This window comes from Salvelinus namaycush, chromosome 22 (assembly GCF_016432855.1).
Source record: "Salvelinus namaycush isolate Seneca chromosome 22, SaNama_1.0, whole genome shotgun sequence".
Taxonomy (NCBI): Eukaryota; Metazoa; Chordata; class Actinopteri; order Salmoniformes; family Salmonidae; genus Salvelinus; species Salvelinus namaycush.
The window spans coordinates 2,018,685-2,038,751 of record NC_052328.1 but is presented as its reverse complement, the minus strand read 5'-3'; the positions used below and the strand labels follow the sequence as shown (position 1 = coordinate 2,038,751).

Here is a 20,067-nt window from a genome sequence, read left to right as displayed (position 1 = left end):
GAAATCGGAAAATTGTCATAAATCTTCAAATAAATACCATCACCACATCCCCCGCCTCCTGTTCTGAACACGGTCTTTACTAGTATCTAGTGGTCATGTATCACAACGCAAACCTTATAGCAGACAGAAGAAAAGCTGTTTAAACAGGTGTGTTGAATGTGAAGACTAAAAATGGTTTCCCTGAAGTTGGCTCTTACCGGAAATCACAGCATGAAAATAACTGCTGAAGAATCACTCATCCAACACTCCTCCACTACCAAGAGGAAAAGATGGGAGCTACTGGATGCAATGTCTAAATATAATGCCTATGATATAATGCAGAGGATTTGAGGTATTTTAATGGAAAGGTAGGTGAAAGGTGAACGCCATAAGCCTATTACAATATGCTCCCGCACAGCAGGCGGCACTAGTGCGCCACTAGGGTGGTTAGGTAGTTCCCGAAGTCACGTCGAAGAACAATACAATCAGCTGTTCGTTTATCGAATCCACAAAAAACATCTAACCAAGCTGTCATTGTCGACAGGGAGAGGTAAGCTTTGGCAGGTTTATTAAAAATATTCAGTCATTTATATAGTTGCATAACGTTACTTGTGTTCCGTAATACATTTACTTCGAAAGGGAGAGCTGTCTGTCTGTCTTAGAGTCCTTAGTCCACATGAGGCCAGGATTTTAGCTAAGCTGATAGCCACGTAGCCGAGCTAGCAAGCTAAGTTAGCGATCAGCTGGTGCTAACTAGCATGCTAGGATAAGAAAATACTTGTATTGTTGTTGATAAACCTAAAGCTGGCTAGCAGCAGTAGCAAGTGCATGTGTGTAAAGAGAGTCTGTAGCTATCAATATAGTCATGATGCAATGTCAAAATACTGCTGATCCAGTGAGACAAGTTGATCCCATTTTGACAAGTTGTCAGTGTGCTAGCTAGCTAGCTAACTTCCCGATTGTCTTCTTTCATAGGCAAAGACCAGTGAAATGTCATTCCTCTTTGATTGGATCTACAGAGGCTTTAGTGGTGTGCTACAGTTTTTAGGTAATTTCTGATTTCACGTCAATGACTTCAAATGTATTATCAGCAGGGTGGGTCTGCTGTCCCAAAAAACGTCGCAAATAACAAGGATGCCAACAAACAACGTATACAAAGTAGCATGATCAATTCACCTAGCTAACTAGCTGCCAAATAGGCATCAACTCACCACGTAGCTTATTCTTAATGTTTGTCCATAGGCTACCAGAGTGAGGACAGACATTTTTCAGAATAAACGTGGTGAGTGAAAAACTTAACAAAAACGTATCTTATTCTGCCGCTATACAACTTTGTATGCGTTGCTTGTTGGCATCCTTGTTATTTACGAAGTTTTTGGAACAGATTCCTGTTGGAACGTTCCGAAAATGAAACCCAACCCTTATCAGTATAATACTGCATGTCACAATGAGTGGTGTGTGTGTGTTTACAACTCAAAAGTTTAATTAACTTGTCAATGTACTTTCCCAGGGTTGTACAAAAAATCTGGAAAGTTGGTTTTCCTGGGGTTGGATAATGCTGGTAAAACAACCCTTTTGCATATGCTGAAAGATGACAGACTTGGACAGCATGTGCCCACGTTGCATCCAAGTAAGCAGCATCATTTTGAAGTACATCATTGTGTTGTTTTAAGTCCAATAACGGCAGTGAACACAAAGTCAGTGATTTTTAAATGTGTTTTGTTTCTCCCTGAAGCATCGGAAGAGTTGACGATAGCTGGAATGACATTCACCACGTTTGATCTGGGTGGTCACGTACAAGGTAAGACTTTCCCTAACTAAGTTGGACACTGCATCTTTCTAGGGTTTGGTCAGCATCTTGACACATTACATTGTCTTTCTAGGGTTTGGTCAGCATCTTGATGTAACCGATGTGAAATCGTTAGCTAGTTAGCGGGGTGCGCGCTAATAGCGTTTCAATCGGTGACGTCACTCGCTCTGAAACCTTAAAGTAGTTGTTCCCCTTGCTCTGCAAGGGCCACGGTTTTTGTGGAGCGATGGGTAACGATGCTTCGTGGGTGGCTGTTGTCGATGTGTGCAGAGGGTCCTTGGTTCGAGCCCAGGTAGGGGCGAGGATAGGGCCGGAAGCTATACTGTTACATTGACACATTACATTGTCTTTCTAGGGTTTGGTCAGCGTCTTGATACATTACATCATGTGCTACATCTTCTGTCTCTTTCACAGCTAGAAGAGTTTGGAAGAACTACCTGCCGGCTATCAATGGAGTTGTCTTTCTGGTTGACTGTGCTGACCATGACCGCCTTACAGAATCTAAAATCGAACTTGATGTAAGTTACTTCCACTGCACACAATGGGCCTAATTTATCAACATTTGTTATGAAAAATGCATACACAAAACCCACACGTTGAGGCAGCCCAGTTGAGGCAGCCCAGTTGAGGCAGCCCAGTTGAGGCAGCCCAGTTGAGGCAGCCCAGTTGAGGCAGCCCAGTTGAGGCAGCCCAGTTGAGGCAGCCCAGTTGAGGCAGCCCAGTTGAGGCAGCCCAGTTGAGGCAGCCCAATTGAGACAAACAACAAACATTCTCACTGTCCCATCGGTCTCATTGCTGAACCTCTTTCCTCTCTGTGTGTGTGTGTGTGTGTGTGTGTGTGTGTGTGTGTGTGTGTGTGTGTGTGTGTGTGTGTGTGTGTGTGTGTGTGTGTGTGTGTGTGTGTGTGTGTGTGTGTGTGTGTGTGTGTGTGTGTGTTCAGGCTCTGTTAGCAGATGAGACCATCCTCTCTGTGCCTGTGCTGGTCCTGGGTAACAAGATAGACCGTCCTGAAGCCATCAGTGAGGGGGGACTGAGAGAGGCGTTCGTTCTTGATGGTCAATGCACTGGAAAGGTAAGCATAGAGATAGATATAGCCTGTGGAATTTGTATCAATGGGCAGCATTATCATTTTTTGTCCATTTCAGATGAGTGTGTAACACAACTAACGTGTGTGTGTGTGTCTGAATGATGTGTGTGTGTGTCTGAATGATGTGTGTGTCTGAATGATGTGTGTGTGGTACAGTATTCATGTTCTTTAGATATGCTGTAGGAAATGGTAGTGGCACTCCAGTCTATTTTCACCTCATTTCTCACCTGATTTACTTAACAAAAGCCACATCTCAATAGGTGGTCCAGGTACAGTGCCATTTGGAAGGTATTCAGACCCCTCAACTTTTTCCACACTTTGTTTTACGTTACAGCCTTTCCTCATCGAGCTACACATAATGACAAAAAGCAAAAACTGGTTTTTAGAAATGTGCACAAAAAAAAAAATTAAACCCGAAAATATAACATTTACATAAGTATTCAGACCCTTTACCCAGTACTTTGTTGAAGTACTTTTGGCAGCGATTACAGCCTCGAGTCTTCTTGGGTATGACGTTACAAGCTTGGCACACCTGTATTTGGGGAGTTTCTCCCATTCTTCTCTGCAGATCCTCTCATCTCTGTCAGGTTGGATGGGGAGCGTCGCTGCACAGCTATTTTCAGGTCTCTCCAGATATGTATGATCGGGTTCAAGTCCGGGCTCTGGCAGGGCCACTCAAGGACATTCAGAGACTTGTCCCGAAGCCCCTCCTGCGTTGTCTTGGCTGTGTGCTTAGGGTCGTTGTCCTGTTGGAAGGTGAACCTTCAACCCAGTCTGAGGTCCTGAGCAGGTTTTAATCAAGGATCTCTCTACTTTGCTACGTTCATCTTTCCCTCGATCCTGACTAGTCTCCCAGTCCCTGCCACTGAAAAACATCCCCACAGCATGATGCTGCCACCACCATGCTTCACCGTAGGGATGGTGCCAGTTTTCCTCCAGACGTGAAACTTGGCATTCAGGCCAAAGAGTTAAATCTTGGTTTCATCAGACCAGAGAATTTTGTTTCTCATGGTCAGTCTCTTTAGGTGCCTTTTGGCAAACTCCAAGCGGGCTGTCATGTGCCTTTTTACTGAGGAGTGGCTTCCTTCTGGCCACTCTGTCATAAAGGCCTGATTGGTGGAGTGCTGCGGAGATGGTTGTCCTTCTGGAAGGTTCTCCCATCTCCACAGAGGAACTCTGGAGCTCATTCAGAGTGACCATTGAGTTCTTGGTCATCTCCCTGACCAAGGCCCTTCTCCCCTGATCGCTCAGTTTGGCGGCCAGCTCTAGGAAGAGTCTTGGTGGTTCCAAACTTCCACTTAAGAATGATGGTTGTCACTGTTCTTGGGGACCTTCAATGCTGCAGACATTTGTTGGTACCCTTCCCCAGATCTGTGCTTCTACACAATCCTGTCTCGTAGCTTAACAATCCTGTCTCGTAGCTTAATTCCTTTGACCTCATGGCTTGGTTTTTGCTCTGACTTGCACTGCCAACTGTGGGACCTTATATAGACAGGTGTGTGCCTTTCCAAATCATGTCCAATCAATTGAATTTACCACATGTGGACTCCAATCAAGTTGTAGAAACATCTCAAGGATGATCAATGGAAACAGGATGCACCTGAGCTCCATCTGAGTCTCATAGCAAAGGGTCTGAATACTTATGTAAATAAGTTAATAAATGTTTAAATATTTTTTTAAATAAATTTGCAAAAATGTTTTAACCTGTTTTTGCTTTATTATCCAGTGTTGTGTGTAGGTTGATGAGGAAAACAAATAATTGAATCCATTTTAGAATAAGGCTGTAACCTTAACAATGTGGAAAAAGTCAAGGGGTCTGAATACTTTCTGAATGCTCTGTATGACATGGCACACGTGGGTAAAACATTCTTATTATTATTTTTAACCTTAAGTGTGTGTACATTACTATATTTATACTTGGGATAATGTTTTTCAGCAGAAAAAGTAAAGTTGCTGGAGTGGTCTTTAACAGCTTGATCCTGTTGTTCTTCTCCAGGGTAACGTGTCGTTGAAGGATCTGCAGGCACGACCTCTGGAGGTCTTCATGTGCAGTGTCCTGAAGAAGCAGGGCTATGGAGATGGCTTCAGGTGGCTGGCGCAATACATCGACTGACATCTAGGCAGCGGTTCTTTTACTAAACGGACTCCATCTTTCTGGGGGGGAATGAAGAAGATAAGCTATCAAATGAAATGGGCGTTATCGTCAACCCCCCCCCCCTCCCATGTGGAAAGATGTGAAGCTCCAATCCGCTTTCTGATTGAGTACATCTGTCAATTTCATCATTAATCGGTCAGTTTTAAAGGTTTCTATCTATGCAAACTTTTAAAAGTGGTTCATGGTCACAAGATTCAAGATGGGCTTGCGTGTAATAAATACTAAGTCCATTAATTATAACGTCAACCCGTTCTCTGGCATGTAATTAGAGTATCCCGATTCTATCCCAACAGATTTGATCATATCTGCAATTCAAGCTACAATATAGGGCAGATGATGTGTAACAATGTATAACCTTTATAAGGTATACTGTGAACTTTTAAAATTATTTCTGAAAAAGATGGACCAAGTAGTTTTTAAATGAAATAGATTATAAGTGATAAGGATATTTATGTGAATGGTGGCAGTACAATGCTTGTTGCGTGTACATAGCAGTCCTACCTAGAATAAGATGTTCTTATCACTAAGAGGACATGAAAGAGAATAGACTGAGCATGATTATTCCAACAGACCGCGTTCCAATGCACCGACTAGAACGGTGCAAATGTTATCTAAAGTTTAGGGGCCGAGTCCATTTGACCCGATTCTGTTTCTATACATGGCGTGTATCCCAAATGGCAGCATATTGACTATATAGTGCACTACTTCAGAGAACCCATACTTTCTATGCCCCCCCCTGGTGAAAAGTAGTGCACTAAATAGGGAATAGGGTGCCAACCCTGGTCAAAAGTAGTGCACTAAATAGGGAATAGGGTTGACATTTGGTACGTATCCAGGGGGTTTGAGATCAATTGTAATTGTCCATGCAGCTATTGCCTTCAATGCACTCAGCCAAAGACGTATGCAAACTATTTTGCAAGTGACTTTGGGATGTTTACATATAATAGACCTGGGGGGAGGGGTTATAGTGGTGATGTAATGTTCGTCCTACTACAGTTTAATGAATGAATGGCTATAGTGCCATGATATGCAGGTACATTGTAACAGGCCAGAACAAGAGACCGCCATTGCCATCATTCCATGGTATGCAGCAATAAAGCGGAATGACCATCAGTGGCCACTGCAATGCTAATCTTAACAAAAAGGCTATGCTACTCTACTAACACAGCTCTGGCAGAGGTTTCGTTAAAAAATATAAATTATTGGTCCCTATTCAATCAGGTCTAGTTTAAAAATCCATATATTGGGTCCTTTTCAATCAAGTCTGGTTTAAAAATAGATGTATTTGGGCCGTATTCGATCAAGGCTGGTTTAAACAAAATCCTCTTGCATGCTTGGAGTGACGTACTACTCAAGGAAACACCAGATAGCCTGGGCACCAGCTTGAATAGGGCTCTTGGTCCTTGCCCTGTCCTGGTTGCAGACCTGGGTCATGTTCATTAGGCACCAAACGGATGAAAATGGACTGAAACGGCACTTGGACAATGGAAAACACTCATTTTCGTTTTCAGTTACAATTTTATAAAAAATATGTTTTCCGTTGCGGACCCTAAAATGAACACGTCCCAGATATTTCTAGGTCTACTAGTAAATCTTCTTTGTCATTCTAAGCCTCTGTCATTTGCAACATTTCTTATTATCTTGATGTCAATTTAATTTAAATCTGAAATGGCCATCACTGACATATTTTAGTTGATTATTTATTATCAGAATGGGAACTAATGGGAACCGGTACTTCCAGCCATGTAGGCTAATACTGCCTTATAGTTTAAATAGAGGGGAATGTTTCGGCAGTCTGATTCAGCCTTTTGATGATCTAATTGTCACATTTCCTGTCTGCTGTGTAGGTCATTTTATTGAAATGATTTCTAATGTCCATGATGTGAAGTATTGGCTGTGTGATTCAGACAAATCTATGGTTGAAATGCTGCAGGTACTTCTTGACTATCAGTCCAATGATATGAGAGTACATCTGGAGCTCTGAATCTCTGGGAATAACAGCCTTTATATCAGCCAGCGTTGGGCTCAGTTCCATTTCAATTCAGGAACTAAACTGATATTCACATTTATTCTCAAAGCTTTTTAATGAGGAAAAATTGAATTGGAATATCAGTTTCCTACCTGAATTGAAATGGAACTGACCCCCAACACTGTATATCAGTATTTAACTATTGAGTACCATTAACGTTTCTGTATTCATTGTAAATAATGTAAAATGGAGATGGTTTCTTTGTACAATTCATTATCCTGGAGCTGACAACACACGCAGGCTGTATCCCAAATAGCACCCTATTCCCTACATAGTGCACTGCTTTTGACTAAAGCCCTATTGACCCTGGTCCAATGTAGTGCACTATAAAGTATAGGTTGCCATTTGGCACATAGACATTATTACTGGATGTACTTATGATAACTCAGATCATTTTAATGTGAGAAATTCCATAAATATTTTTAACAATCAATCCTCACTTGTCCTGTTTTGTTGTAAAGGCTGTAGATAAAATTGCAAATGCTACAAATCCACATGTGATAATAAAGTATGTTTGAGATGAGCAGTATTTGCAAATACTGTATAAATACGCCATTAACTCAAAATATAATCTTCGGTGCAGGGCTGTTATCATGCAACTTCCAGGGCATCATAGCATATCTCGACCCTCTCCTTTAGGTTTATATCAGAGTATTGTTGGTGATGTAGCTCGGTCTCCTTTAGGTTTATATCAGAGTATTGTTGGTGATGTAGCTCAGTCTCCTTTAGGTTGTATATCAGAGTATTGTTGGTGATGTAGCTCGGTCTCCTTTAGGTTTATATCAGAGTATTGTTGGTGATGTAGCTCAGTCTCCTTTAGGTTTATAGCAGAGTATTGTTGGTGATGTAGCTCAGTCTCCTTTAGGTTTATATCAGAGTATTGTTGGTGATGTAGCTCGGTCTCCTTTAGGTTTATATCAGCGTGTTGTTGGTGATGTAGCTCGGTCTCCTTTAGGTTTATATCAGAGTATTGTTGGTGATGTAGCTCGGTCTCCTTTAGGTTGTATATCAGAGTATTGTTGGTGATGTAGCTCGGTCTCCTTTAGGTTTTATATCAGAGTATTGTTGGTGATGTAGCTCGGTCTCCTTTAGGTTTATATCAGAGTATTGTTGGTGATGTAGCTCGGTCTCCTTTAGGTTTATATCAGAGTATTGTTGGTGCTGCAGCTTAGTTGCATCCCAAATGGCACCCTATTCTTTATAAAGTGAACCCTATGGGCCCTGGTCAAAAGTAGTGGACCATAAAGGCAATAGGGTGGCCATTTGAGATGCAGACAAAGATGGCAAATCGCACTTTCAGCCTGTAGGCATTCATTATCTGCTTCCAGAGGGGTGTCCTCTTCTGCCTGTCGCGCCACAAGGACAACAGTGGCTCAGCATCTGCCGTGTCGTGCCTTTAAATTTCCCAGAGGGGAGAAATCATGTGTTAAAGGGTGCAGCGACAGTTTATTTGGCTATCACCTGTGTCTTCAGCACCCAGATACTTTTCTGTTTAGACCACTGAGCTAGGGTCGAGAGCACTGAGCTAGGGTCGGGACCACTGAGCTAGGGTCGAGACCACTGAGCTAGGGTCGAGACCACTGAGCTAGGGTCGGGACCACTGAGCTAGGGTCGAGACCACTGAGCTAGGGTCGGGACCACTGAGCTAGGGTCGGGACCACTGAGCTAGGGTCGAGACCACTGAGCTAGGGTCGGGACCACTGAGCTAGGGTCGGGACCACTGAACTGGGGTCGAGACACATGACCTTTGGTCGGGACCACTGAGCTATGGTCAAGACCACTGAGCTAGGGTCGAGACCACTGAGCTAGGGTCGGGACCACTGAGCTATGGTCGGGACCACTGAGCTAGGGTCGGGACCACTGAGCTAGGGTCGAGACCACCGAGCTAGGGTCGAGACCACTGAGCTAGGGTCGAGACCACCGAGCTAGGGTCGGGACCACTGAGCTAGGGTCGGGACCACTGAGCTAGGGTCGGGACCACTGAGCTAGGGTCGGGACCACTGAGCTAGGGTTGAGCCTGTTGAGAGTGCAGTTTCATTTCCTGACGTTGGGAGGCAGTTTAGGACCAATGAAATGAAAACCTGTCTCCACGTTCAGCTCTGACATAAACTTCCATTTTAGGTAACAGGGAATTGAAGTAAAGAATCCTATATTGAACCATGTATGTTGGATTTGTTGTTAAACTATCCATTGTCAGCCATTTTGTTGATCACATACAGTATACATCACTATATTTCTACCTGTTCAACAGAAATCACGTCAGAAAGGATTCAGAGATTTACCTCCCAAATCTTACAAGAATTGCAGGAGAGATGCTATTTGTAAAGTAGTACTGAAAATGCAAGATGTTTTGGGCCCAATGTCTTTAATAGTAAAGTGCTCAGCCTAGGAGAAGTACATTCATGTTCACTATAACGTGCAATATACTAAAAACAACTAAAGTGATGGAATAATAATGGCAGCAATATACTCATAGAAAACAATGTAACAGTGAGAATTCAAGTATACACACAGAACTTCAAGTAGCATCCACGTTGTTTTATAAACACCAAAATAAAGACTGAGAATAGAACATTGACTGACACATTCTTTGAAGTGATTTACAGAGTTCCCCATAGGATAAGGTAGTGGCTGCATCCCCAAATGGAAGACTAGTCCCTATATAGTACACTACTTTTGACCAGAGAGTCTGTATGAACCCTGGTAGAAAGTAGTGCACTATATAGGGAATAGGGTGCCATTTGGTATGTTACCTTGGTGGTGTACGTTGATGGGACAAGTAATATGCATTCTACAAGTTCTGAGTTGAAATAATACAATAGGTAACAAAGGTCCCATAGCAGTTTCATAAGAGATATTAGTAGTTATTGTGTCTATGTTAATCGATATATCTATATAGTATTTTAAAGGTTTATAGACCGCCGAGAGCCGTGTACATCAGTATACCTTTCAGCAATAAAGTAGCACAAAACCCTTCCTTCATAACAACCCTGTTACTAAGTCCCTGTATTTATCTACATAATGCATGAAACACATTGATTTTCACAAATTATCCAATGAGTAACATTACTTTGACGACATCCGTCAAAATCGAAAGGAGAAATATGCTTCGTTAAGAAACTATTAAGAGAAAATAACAATGTCTCTCAGTAGTGGAATCACCCCCTAAAGAGAGGCTTAAATCCCAAATGGCTCCCTGTATAGTGCACGACTTTAGACCAGAGCTTTATGGGCCCTGATAGAAACCTGTACACTATAAAGGGAACAGTGTTCCATTTGGAGTTTTGTTTCTTCCCGCTAGTCTCGTTGTCCTGCTTCATAGATCACTGCTACAGGATTTATATATACGCAACAACTCTGATTTTGGCAACAAAAGCAGGTAAATATCGAACCGCTTTTGCACTGTCTCAGGTCTCAATCCGTTCCATTTTAGCAGATCTGCAATTTCAATATTCAAGCAATTGTTCACAATGGAACATAGATGTATGATACTAGATGCATTTCTGACAGTAACAGTTGATGGCCAGATGATCAGATGATAGTTCTCTATGGTGTCGCTAGACGCTGAAACAGAACGCTCTTGCTTACAAAACAGAAAATAATGAAGCAATAATTCACATATTTAAGACAAAAACTAGCAATCTCACCACTGTACCCCCCCCACTCCCCAGATCCACATGGGGACAATACAGACAGAATTCCATGCCCCGAAATCCACAAATCTTTTGCTGTTAGGAGACAAAGATGTGTGTGTCCCAAATGGCACCTGATTCCCTATTTAGTGTACTACTTTTGACCAGAGCCCTATGGGTGTCCCCATGAGACCTGGTCAAAAGTAGTGCACTATATAGGGAATAGGGTGCCATTTGGGATGCAAGCCTCAGCCATCATCCCTGTAGTTGTTGGCCAGTGGATCCATCCTGACCAGGCTCTCCGTTTGGGTTCAGTTTCTACCAGATGTATCCTCCGTCGTCTGCCTCCCCCTCTTCCTCTTCCTCCTCCTCCGCCTCTTCTCCGTTCTCCTCCGCCTCCTTCTCTTCCTCATCCTCCCATCCCACGCCACTCCCAAAATCTCCGGAATATCCCACCAGCTCATCTGCGAACGAGGGATGAAATGAAAAGAGTATTTCTCAGTTAACGATTCCTATGATATCATGTGACAAAAGACTTCAGGTAACATACAGTAGGATGTTTGTAGGTAGTTAATACTGGTACATACTGCAGTCTCTCCTTGTCCATACACTGCTTTCAGAGTAAGGAAAGAAATGTGTCTTTTATATTTCAAATGAACTATCCCTTTAATACTGATGAAATTCAAACAAACCACACTGCGCCGCCGTGGCCATCCCACTGCTCTGGACTGTTCAGTACAGTGTGATGTCCACACAGTGCATTTGTTTCAATCCTGGTCTTATTATAAGACCAAAGGCCATTTTGTTTTAGTCCTATACAGCCCTATGGTCCTATACAGCCTTATAACCCTACAACCATATATCCCTATACAACCCTATAGCCCTAGACAGCCCTATATCCCTATACAACCCTATAGCCCTAGACAGCCCTATACAGTCCTACTGCCCTATACAGCCCTATAGCCCTATACAGTCCTACAGCCCTATACCCCTATACAGCCCTATACCCCTATACAGCCCTATACCCCTATACAGCCCTATACCCCTATACAGCCCTATACCCCTATACAGTCCTATACCCCTATACAGCCCTATACCCCTATACAGCCCTATACCCCTATACAGCCCTATACCCCTATACAGCCCTATACCCCTATACAGTCCTATACCCCTATACAGCCCTATACCCCTATACAGCCCTATACCCCTATACAGCCCTATACCCCTATACAGCCCTATACAGTCCTACAGCCCTATACCCCTATACAGCCCTATACCCCTATACAGCCCTATACAGTCCTACAGCCCATAATACTGATTGTTATTATATAACCACCAAGAAGTTCTTCACTACAGCCCTACAGCCTGTAATACTAAAGCAATTGTACATGAGAGGTGCGTGCTAAATAACGTTTTTAGCACAGCTGTGCTGCGGTCATAGTTAGGAGGCGAAGCAAAGCGCTGTAAATGGAGTTTGAAGTGGAGGGAGTACAGGGCTTAGCATGTCTCTCCAAGAGGCTAAAAAGAGATTTCGGCTTGAATATTTTCAGAAGAAGTCGAGTAATTGATTACAGGAGATGGATTGCTTTAAAGCAGTATTCAAATGCATGGGATGTAGTGATCACAATATAGTAGCCGTATCTAGGAAAACCAAAGTTCCAACGGCTGGGCCTAATATAGTGTATAAGAGGTCATACAATAAGTTTTGTAGTGATTCATATGTTGATGATGTAAAGAATATTTGCTGCTCTGTGGTATGTAATGACGAGCAACCAGACGCTGCACTTGACACATTTATGACATTTGCTTATTCCAGTTACTAATAAGCACCCGTTAAGAAAATGACGGTAAAAACTGTTAAATCTCCTTGGATCGATGAGGAATTAAAAAATTGTAAAGTTAAGAGAGATGAGGCAAAAGGTATGGCAATTAAGTCTGGCAGCCCAACCGACTGGCAAACGTACTGCAAATTAAGAAATCATGTGACTAAACTAAATAAAAATAAACTGTACTACGAAACAAAATAAATGATATAAAGAATGATAGTAAAAAGCTTTGGAGCACCTTAAATGAAAATTTGTGAAAAAAAGCAAACTCAGCTCCATCATTCATTGAATCAGACGGCTCATTCATCACAAAACCCACTGATATTGCCAACTACTTTAATGAATTTTTCATTGGTAAGATTAGCAAATTTAGGCATGACATGCCAGCAACAAACGCTGACACTACACATCCAAGTATATGTGACCAAATTATGAAAGACAAGAATTGTACTTTTGAATTCCGTAAAGTGAGTGTGGAAGAGGTGAAAAAAATATTGTTGTCTATCAACAATGACAAGCCACCAGGGTCTGACAATCTGGATGGAAAATTACTGAGGATAATAGGGGATGATATTGGCACTCCTATTTGCCGTATCTTCAATTTAAGCCTGCTAGAAAGTGTATGCCCTCAAGCCTGGAGGGAAGCAAAAATCATTCCGCTAACCAAGAATAGTAAAGCCAGCTTTACTGGCTCAAATAGCTGACCAATCAGCCAGTTACCAACCCTTAGTAAACTTCTGGAAAAAATTGTGTTTGTCCAGATACAATGCTATTTTACAGTGAACAAATTGACAACAGACTTTCAGCATGCTTATAGGGAAGGACATTCAACAAGCACAGCACTTACACAAATGACTGATGATTGGCTGGGAGAAATTGATGATAAAAAGATTGTAGGGGCTGTTTTGTTAGACTTCAGTGCGGCTTTTGACATTATCGATCATAGTCTGCTGCTGGAAAAATGTATGTGTTATGGCTTTACACCCCCTGCTATAATGTGGATAAAGAGTTACTTGTCCAACAGAACACAGAGGGTGTTCTTTAATGGAAGCCTCTCCAACATAATCCAGTTAGAATCAGGAGTTCCCCAGGGCAGCTGTTTAGGCCCTTTACTTTTTTCAATCTTTACTAACGACATGCCACTGGCTTTGAGTAAAGCCAGTGTGTCTATGTATGTGTATGACTCAACACTATACACGTCAGCTACTACAGTGACTGAAATGACAGCAAAACTTAACAAAGATCTGCAGTTAGGTCCAGAATGGGTGGCAAGGAATAAATTAGTGCTAAATATTTCCAAAACGAAAAGCATTGTATTTGGAACAAATCATTCACTAAACCCTACACCTCAACTAAATCTCGTAATGAATAATGTGGAAATTGAGCAAGTTGAGGTGACTAAACTGCTTGGAGTAACCCTGGATTGTCCCCAAGTCCAGAACAGACTATGGGAGGCACACAGTACTACCTAGAGCCATGACTACATGGAACTCTATTCCATATCAGGTAACTGATGCAAGCAGTAGAATCAGATTTAAAAAGCAGGTAAAATACACCCTATGAAACAGCGGGGACTGTGAAGAGACACACACACAGATACAGACACATGCACACGCTAGCACACGCACTCTACACACAGCACTCTACACACAGCACTCTACACACAGCACTCTACACACACGCACATTGTAATATTGTTGTACGGTGGTATTAAACATGTTGTATTGTAGATATGTAGTGGTGTAATAATGTTTTATGATGTACTGTTTTATATGTAAGTATTTTAATCTGTTTGGACCCCAGGAAGAGTAGCTGTTGCCTTGGCAACAGCTAATGGGGATCCTTAATAAATACAAATGGGGGGGAAAGCATTTCCCTACACTCGCATTTCGCTATACTCTCAATAACATCTGCTAACCATGTGCATGTGACCAATAAAATGTGATTTGATTTGAAAGTGAGAGGAGGTTGAAAAGACTGAGGGAGGTTTGAATCTATTGAAGCTAGCAATATCAATGGAGAGGGTATGAAGAGGAAGATTGATGACAAGTTCAAACAGAGTGAGGCGGACGCCAGTTACAGTTCTGGAGGTGAAGGGGTAGACGGTGTTGTGAGGATCTCGGAGCCCGAGCCTTGCATTGATGGACATGGTTATTGATAAAGACAAGTTTGGTTCAGTGGGAGTGAGGGTGGAACCAGGCCTTTTGGCTGATTCATGGGTGGTTTCAGGTTGGGTGGAAAAGATAGTGGGTGCTGTTGAGTGGGTGAAGGTAACCCGAAGTGGACTGGTGATGTTTGTGTTTCTTCAGATCAGAGGGAGCAGGGCGCTCCGTGCGACACAACTTGGGGAAAGACCTGTATCTTGCTTTACACGCTTAGTTACAGGGCACAATTAAAGGGAGGGATTTCTGGGGTAGTGTTAAGTTTGGAGGTGGAACAATTCATGTTGAAGATTCCTGGTGTTGGTGACGCTCGTCGTTTGGTGCGACGCAGACCCGGTGGTGAGCACGGTGAATCAGAGGAGTCACCGTCAGTCCTTTTGAGTTTTGAACACTGGAGGTTGGTGGCACCTTAATTGGGGAGGACGGGCTCGTGGTAACGGCTGGAGTGGAATGGTATCAAATACATCAAACACATGTGTCCATGTGTTTGATGTCATTCCATTAGCTCTGTTCCAGACATTATGAGCCATCCTCCCCTCAGAAGCCTCCACTGGTTTTGAGTCAGAGTCTCTACCCAACAAAGCCATGTTAGGATATATCAGGTATCCTGTTAGAGCGTCTCTTCTGAATCCACTGCTCTGTTTCAGCTGTAACGTTTATGGTCACAGCAGTGTATAGGACGGAGAGTCCAAGATGTGGGAAGTGTGCAGGAGGGCAATGGGGAAAGAGGATTGTGTCGTTTCGGTGGATTAAGTTGTGTGTGTTAACTGTCTATGATGCTGGGTGTCTATGATGCTGGGGATCATGGGAAGTGCCCGGTGTGAGAGAGGCAGATTGGGGTGGCTTTGAGTCAGAGTAGTACAGACGGTGTCGTACGCTGAGACAGTGAAGAAAGTAGAGGAGGAGGGGTCAAGGGTCAGGGATCCTGAGAGGATTCCAGTGAATAGTAGATCTGTGCCAGAACAGAAGGATAGGTCAACGAGTGATACAGGCTTCAGTAAGGTTGGCTTCTTAGTGTTTGTAGCAATGGTTATCAACTGTACCGCAGAAATGGAACCTAAATCACAGAGAATAGATGTTGTGGTGGCAGCTGCAGAGATGTAGTTGGGTATACGAGATTTGACTTCAGAAGAGTTACAGGGTGTGTTGTCCCGTCCCCCCAGGCCGCTGGCATGGTGCAGGAGCAGATAGGATCAAAGTAGGGGAATGGGGTAGTGGGTTTTTAATGAGTGTAGGGTTAAGCTGGTAGGGTAATTCAAATATATGTATATCTTCATTTATTTATAATATTTCCCGGTTCCCCTTTTCCCATTTTGTATCACAAAGTGTAATGGATCTATACTATGGTTTCGTTGGGGGAGGTAATGCCACATATTGGATACCAACTGCTGTTAAACCTCACAGAAGAAGAGGGGTCATGTAGAGCAGTGTAGCTGTGCTAAAAAAGTCATTTTTCCACAACCTCGAGTGTACAATTAAGCAATAAGGTGTGGTATATGGCCAATATACCACAGCTAAGGGCTGTTCTTAGGCACAACGCAAAGCGGAGTGCCTGGACACAGCTCTTAGCCGTGGTATATTGGCCATACTGTATATCACAAACCCTCGAGGTGCCTTATTGCTATTATAAACTGGTTACCAATGTAATTAGAGTAGTAAAAATACATGTTTTGTCATACCCATGGTTTACGGTCTGATATAAAACGGCTTTCAGCCAATCAGCATTCAAGGCTCGAACCACCCAGTTTATAATTGCTTTTCTACAACGGGTCACCAATTAAATAAAAAATGTTATTTTGATAAATCTATTCATAGGTTTCTATTTCATCCCTCAACGAAAATATAGGCCCAGTCCCGACACATCTATGGTAGCTAGCCAAGCCGGCAGGCCGTTCATTCTGGTTAGGTTGACGGAGACGCGACCCAGTCGTTAAGTCTTTTTGTTCTATATCTACAGACGTGACCCAGTCGTTAAGTCTTTTTGTTCTATATCTACAGACGCGACCCAGTCGTTAAGTCTTTTTGTTCTATATCTACAGACGGGACCCAGTCGTTAAGTCTTTTTGTTCTATATCTACAGAAGCGACCCAGTCGTTAAGTCTTTTTGTTCTATATCTACAGAAGCGACCCCGTCGTTAAGTCTTTTTGTTCTATATCTACAGTCGTGTTCTAAATGCTCCATTGCCATGCTGGCTGGCAACGCTCTCATCCCTTGCTTGCTAGCTAGCCAACTAGGGCTAACTTCCAGTCACGTTAAAAAGTGAAGCCAAAATAACAGCAAAGTATCTGCATGTCGTTTGACCTGTTTTTATATTGACATTTCTTATATCCATAAAAATGATGCTGATTCATGATTTCGACTGGCTGAGACAAGATGTCCGTCTCATCCTGACACGTTCATTAATTCTCAATAGGACGGTGGAGATCGAATTTCAATATCGAAACAATGTTGCACATGTCCAGAGACAGAAACATTTGTACAAACCCCCCTGTTGTTGCAAACCAAATGTTAGGCTAGAAGCATGGGGATATAATGTCTAGATGCTTTTTACAGTAGACATCAACTTAATGAATTGGTTGATGGGACACTGGATGCGCAGGCATTTCTCATAGGCGGACCCATACTAAACAGTTTTTTTTTTAGGCGTGGCTTAGGACGCGTCTCAACCAATCACAATGCCTGCTTTTTGTTATTGTGTAACCACCAAGAAGCTCTTCCCTACAGCCCTACAGCTCTTACCACAGTCAGGGTTGCCATGGATTCTAGAGCCCATCATTTCTCCTCCGTGCTGGTCGACACACCAACACTCTCCCATGCTCTGGTCACACTGCAGCTGCCTGTAGTAGCCGTCCTCATCGCAGCTGGGGATGTACATGCCTGCAAAAACACACACACACACTGTGTTGTTAAATATGTATGCACTGTGCTGCGGAGCTCTCTGCGCTGCCTCACACCGGTGGAAGAGATAAGTGGTGCATAAATGAAAAACGTCAGCGCAGCTTGTAGACCTGTGAGGAGACTCAGTCCGGAAAGGAAGGAGAGGTAACAGAGGAGGAGCTGTCTGTTGGAGAATGCCAGAGAGAGATACAAGGTGAGAGAGAGGGTAGAAGAGAGGGAGAAAGACAGAGAAGGAGACAGAAAGAGAGATGAGAAAGAGAGAGGGAAGAACAGAGGGAGAAAGAGAGAGAGGAAGAGAGAGGGACAGAAAAAACAAGGAGAGGAAAGAGTGAGAGAGACACAGAAAAACAGGGAGAGGCGAGAGAGTGAGAGTGATAGAGAGAGGGACAGAAAAAACAAGGAGAGGAAAGAGTGAGAGAGACACAGAAAAACAGGGAGAGGCGAGAGAGTGAGAGAGACAGAGAGACACAGAAAAACAGGGAGAGGCGAGAGAGACAGAGAGAGAGTAGTAGTATTAGTAGTATTTACTAGGATCGCCCAATGAGCTGCTGCTGAGGCAGAGGCTACTCTTCCTGGGGTCCAAACAGGAAACATCACATAAAACACACTACATTACAATGTCATTTAGCAGACGTTCCCATCTAGAGAGACCCACAGCTAGTGCATTCATCCAGAGAGACCCACAGCTAGTGCATTCATCCAGAGAGACCCACAGCTAGTGCATTCATCCAGAGAGACCCACAGCTAGTGCATTCATCCAGAGAGACCCACAGCTAGTGCATTCATCCAGAGAGACCCACAGCTAGTGCATTCATCCAGAGAGACCCACAGCTAGTGCATTCATCCAGAGAGACCCACAGCTAGTGCATTCATCCAGAGAGACCCACAGCTAGTGCATTCATCCAGAGAGACCCACAGCTAGTGCATTCATCCAGAGAGACCCACAGCTAGTGCATTCATCCAGAGAGACCCACAGCTAGTGCATTCATCCAGAGAGACCCACAGCTAGTGCATTCATCCAGAGAGACCCACAGCTAGTGCATTCATCCAGAGAGACCCACAGCTAGTGCATTCATCCAGAGAGACCCACAGCTAGTGCATTCATCCAGAGAGACCCACAGCTAGTGCATTCATCCAGAGAGACCCACAGCTAGTGCATTCATCCAGAGAGACCCACAGCTAGTGCATTCATCCAGAGAGACCCACAGCTAGTGCATTCATCCAGAGAGACCCACAGCTAGTGCATTCATCCAGAGAGACCCACAGCTAGTGCATTCATCCAGAGAGACCCACAGCTAGTGCATTCATCCAGAGACCCACAGCTAGTGCATTCATCCAGAGAGACCCACAGCTAGTGCATTCATCCAGAGAGACCCACAGCTAGTGCATTCATCCAGAGAGACCCACAGCTAGTGTATTCATCCAGAGAGACCCACAGCTAGTGCATTCATCCAGAGAGACCCACAGCTAGTGCATTCATCCAGAGAGACCCACAGCTAGTGCATTCATCCAGAGACCCACAGCTAGTGCATTCATCCAGAGAGACTAACAGCTAGTGCATTCATCCAGAGAGACCCACAGCTAGTGTATTCATCCAGAGAGACCCACAGCTAGTGCATTCATCCAGAGAGACCCACAGCTAGTGCATTCATCCAGAGAGACCCACAGCTAGTGTATTCATCCAGAGACCCACAGCTAGTGCATTCATCCAGAGAGACCCACAGCTAGTGCATTCATCCAGAGAGACCCACAGCTAGTGCATTCATCCAGAGACCCACAGCTAGTGCATTCATCCAGAGAGACCCACAGCTAGTGCATTCATCCAGAGAGACCCATAGCTAGTGCATTCATCCAGAGAGACCCACAGCTAGTGCATTCATCCAGAGAGACCCACAGCTAGCGCATTCATCCAGAGAGACCCACAGCTAGTGCATTCATCCAGAGAGACCCACAGCTAGCGCATTCATCCAGAGAGACCCACAGCTAGCGCATTCATCCAGAGAGACCCACAGCTAGTGCATTCATCCAGAGAGACCTACAGCTAGTGCATTCATCCAGAGAGACCTACAGCTAGTGCATTCATCCAGAGAGACCCACAGCTAGTGCATTCATCCAGAGAGACCCACAGCTAGTGCATTCATCCAGAGAGACCCACAGCTAGTGCATTCATCCAGAGAGACCCACAGCTAGTGCATTCATCCAGAGAGACCCACAGCTAGTGCATTCATCCAGAGAGACCCACAGCTAGCGCATTCATCCAGAGAGACCCACAGCTAGGTCATTCATCCAGAGAGACCTACAGCTAGCGCATTCATCCAGAGAGACCCACAGCTAGTGCATTCATCCAGAGAGACCCACAGCTAGTGCATTCATCCAGAGAGACCCACAGCTAGTGTATTCATCCAGAGAGACCCACAGCTAGTGTATTCATCCAGAGAGACCCACAGCTAGTGCATTCATCCAGAGAGACCCACAGCTAGTGCATTCA

General features: G+C 43.7%; 2 protein-coding genes across 2 annotated transcripts in view; one reads left to right on the top strand and one right to left on the bottom strand.

Moving 5' to 3' along the window:
* The first annotated feature begins 420 nt into the window (after positions 1-420).
* Positions 421-7,493, top strand: sar1aa (secretion associated, Ras related GTPase 1Aa). Its single transcript, XM_038960215.1, has 7 exons — positions 421-529; positions 955-1,027; positions 1,490-1,609; positions 1,715-1,780; positions 2,204-2,307; positions 2,730-2,861; positions 4,873-7,493. Exons 2-7 carry the CDS (start codon positions 970-972, stop codon positions 4,987-4,989), a joined length of 597 nt encoding a protein of 198 aa, XP_038816143.1. The 5' UTR covers positions 421-529; positions 955-969; the 3' UTR covers positions 4,990-7,493.
* A 3,517-nt stretch (positions 7,494-11,010) lies between these two features.
* Positions 11,011-20,067, bottom strand: part of LOC120066973 (testican-2-like) — a 139,476-nt gene continuing 130,419 nt past the window's right edge. The window contains exons 12-13 of the mRNA XM_039018310.1: positions 17,421-17,558; positions 11,011-11,156 (exon numbers count right to left, since the gene is read on the bottom strand). Of these exons, the coding sequence (XP_038874238.1) occupies positions 11,011-11,156; positions 17,421-17,558 (284 nt within the window). The remainder of the gene's footprint in view (positions 11,157-17,420; positions 17,559-20,067) is intronic.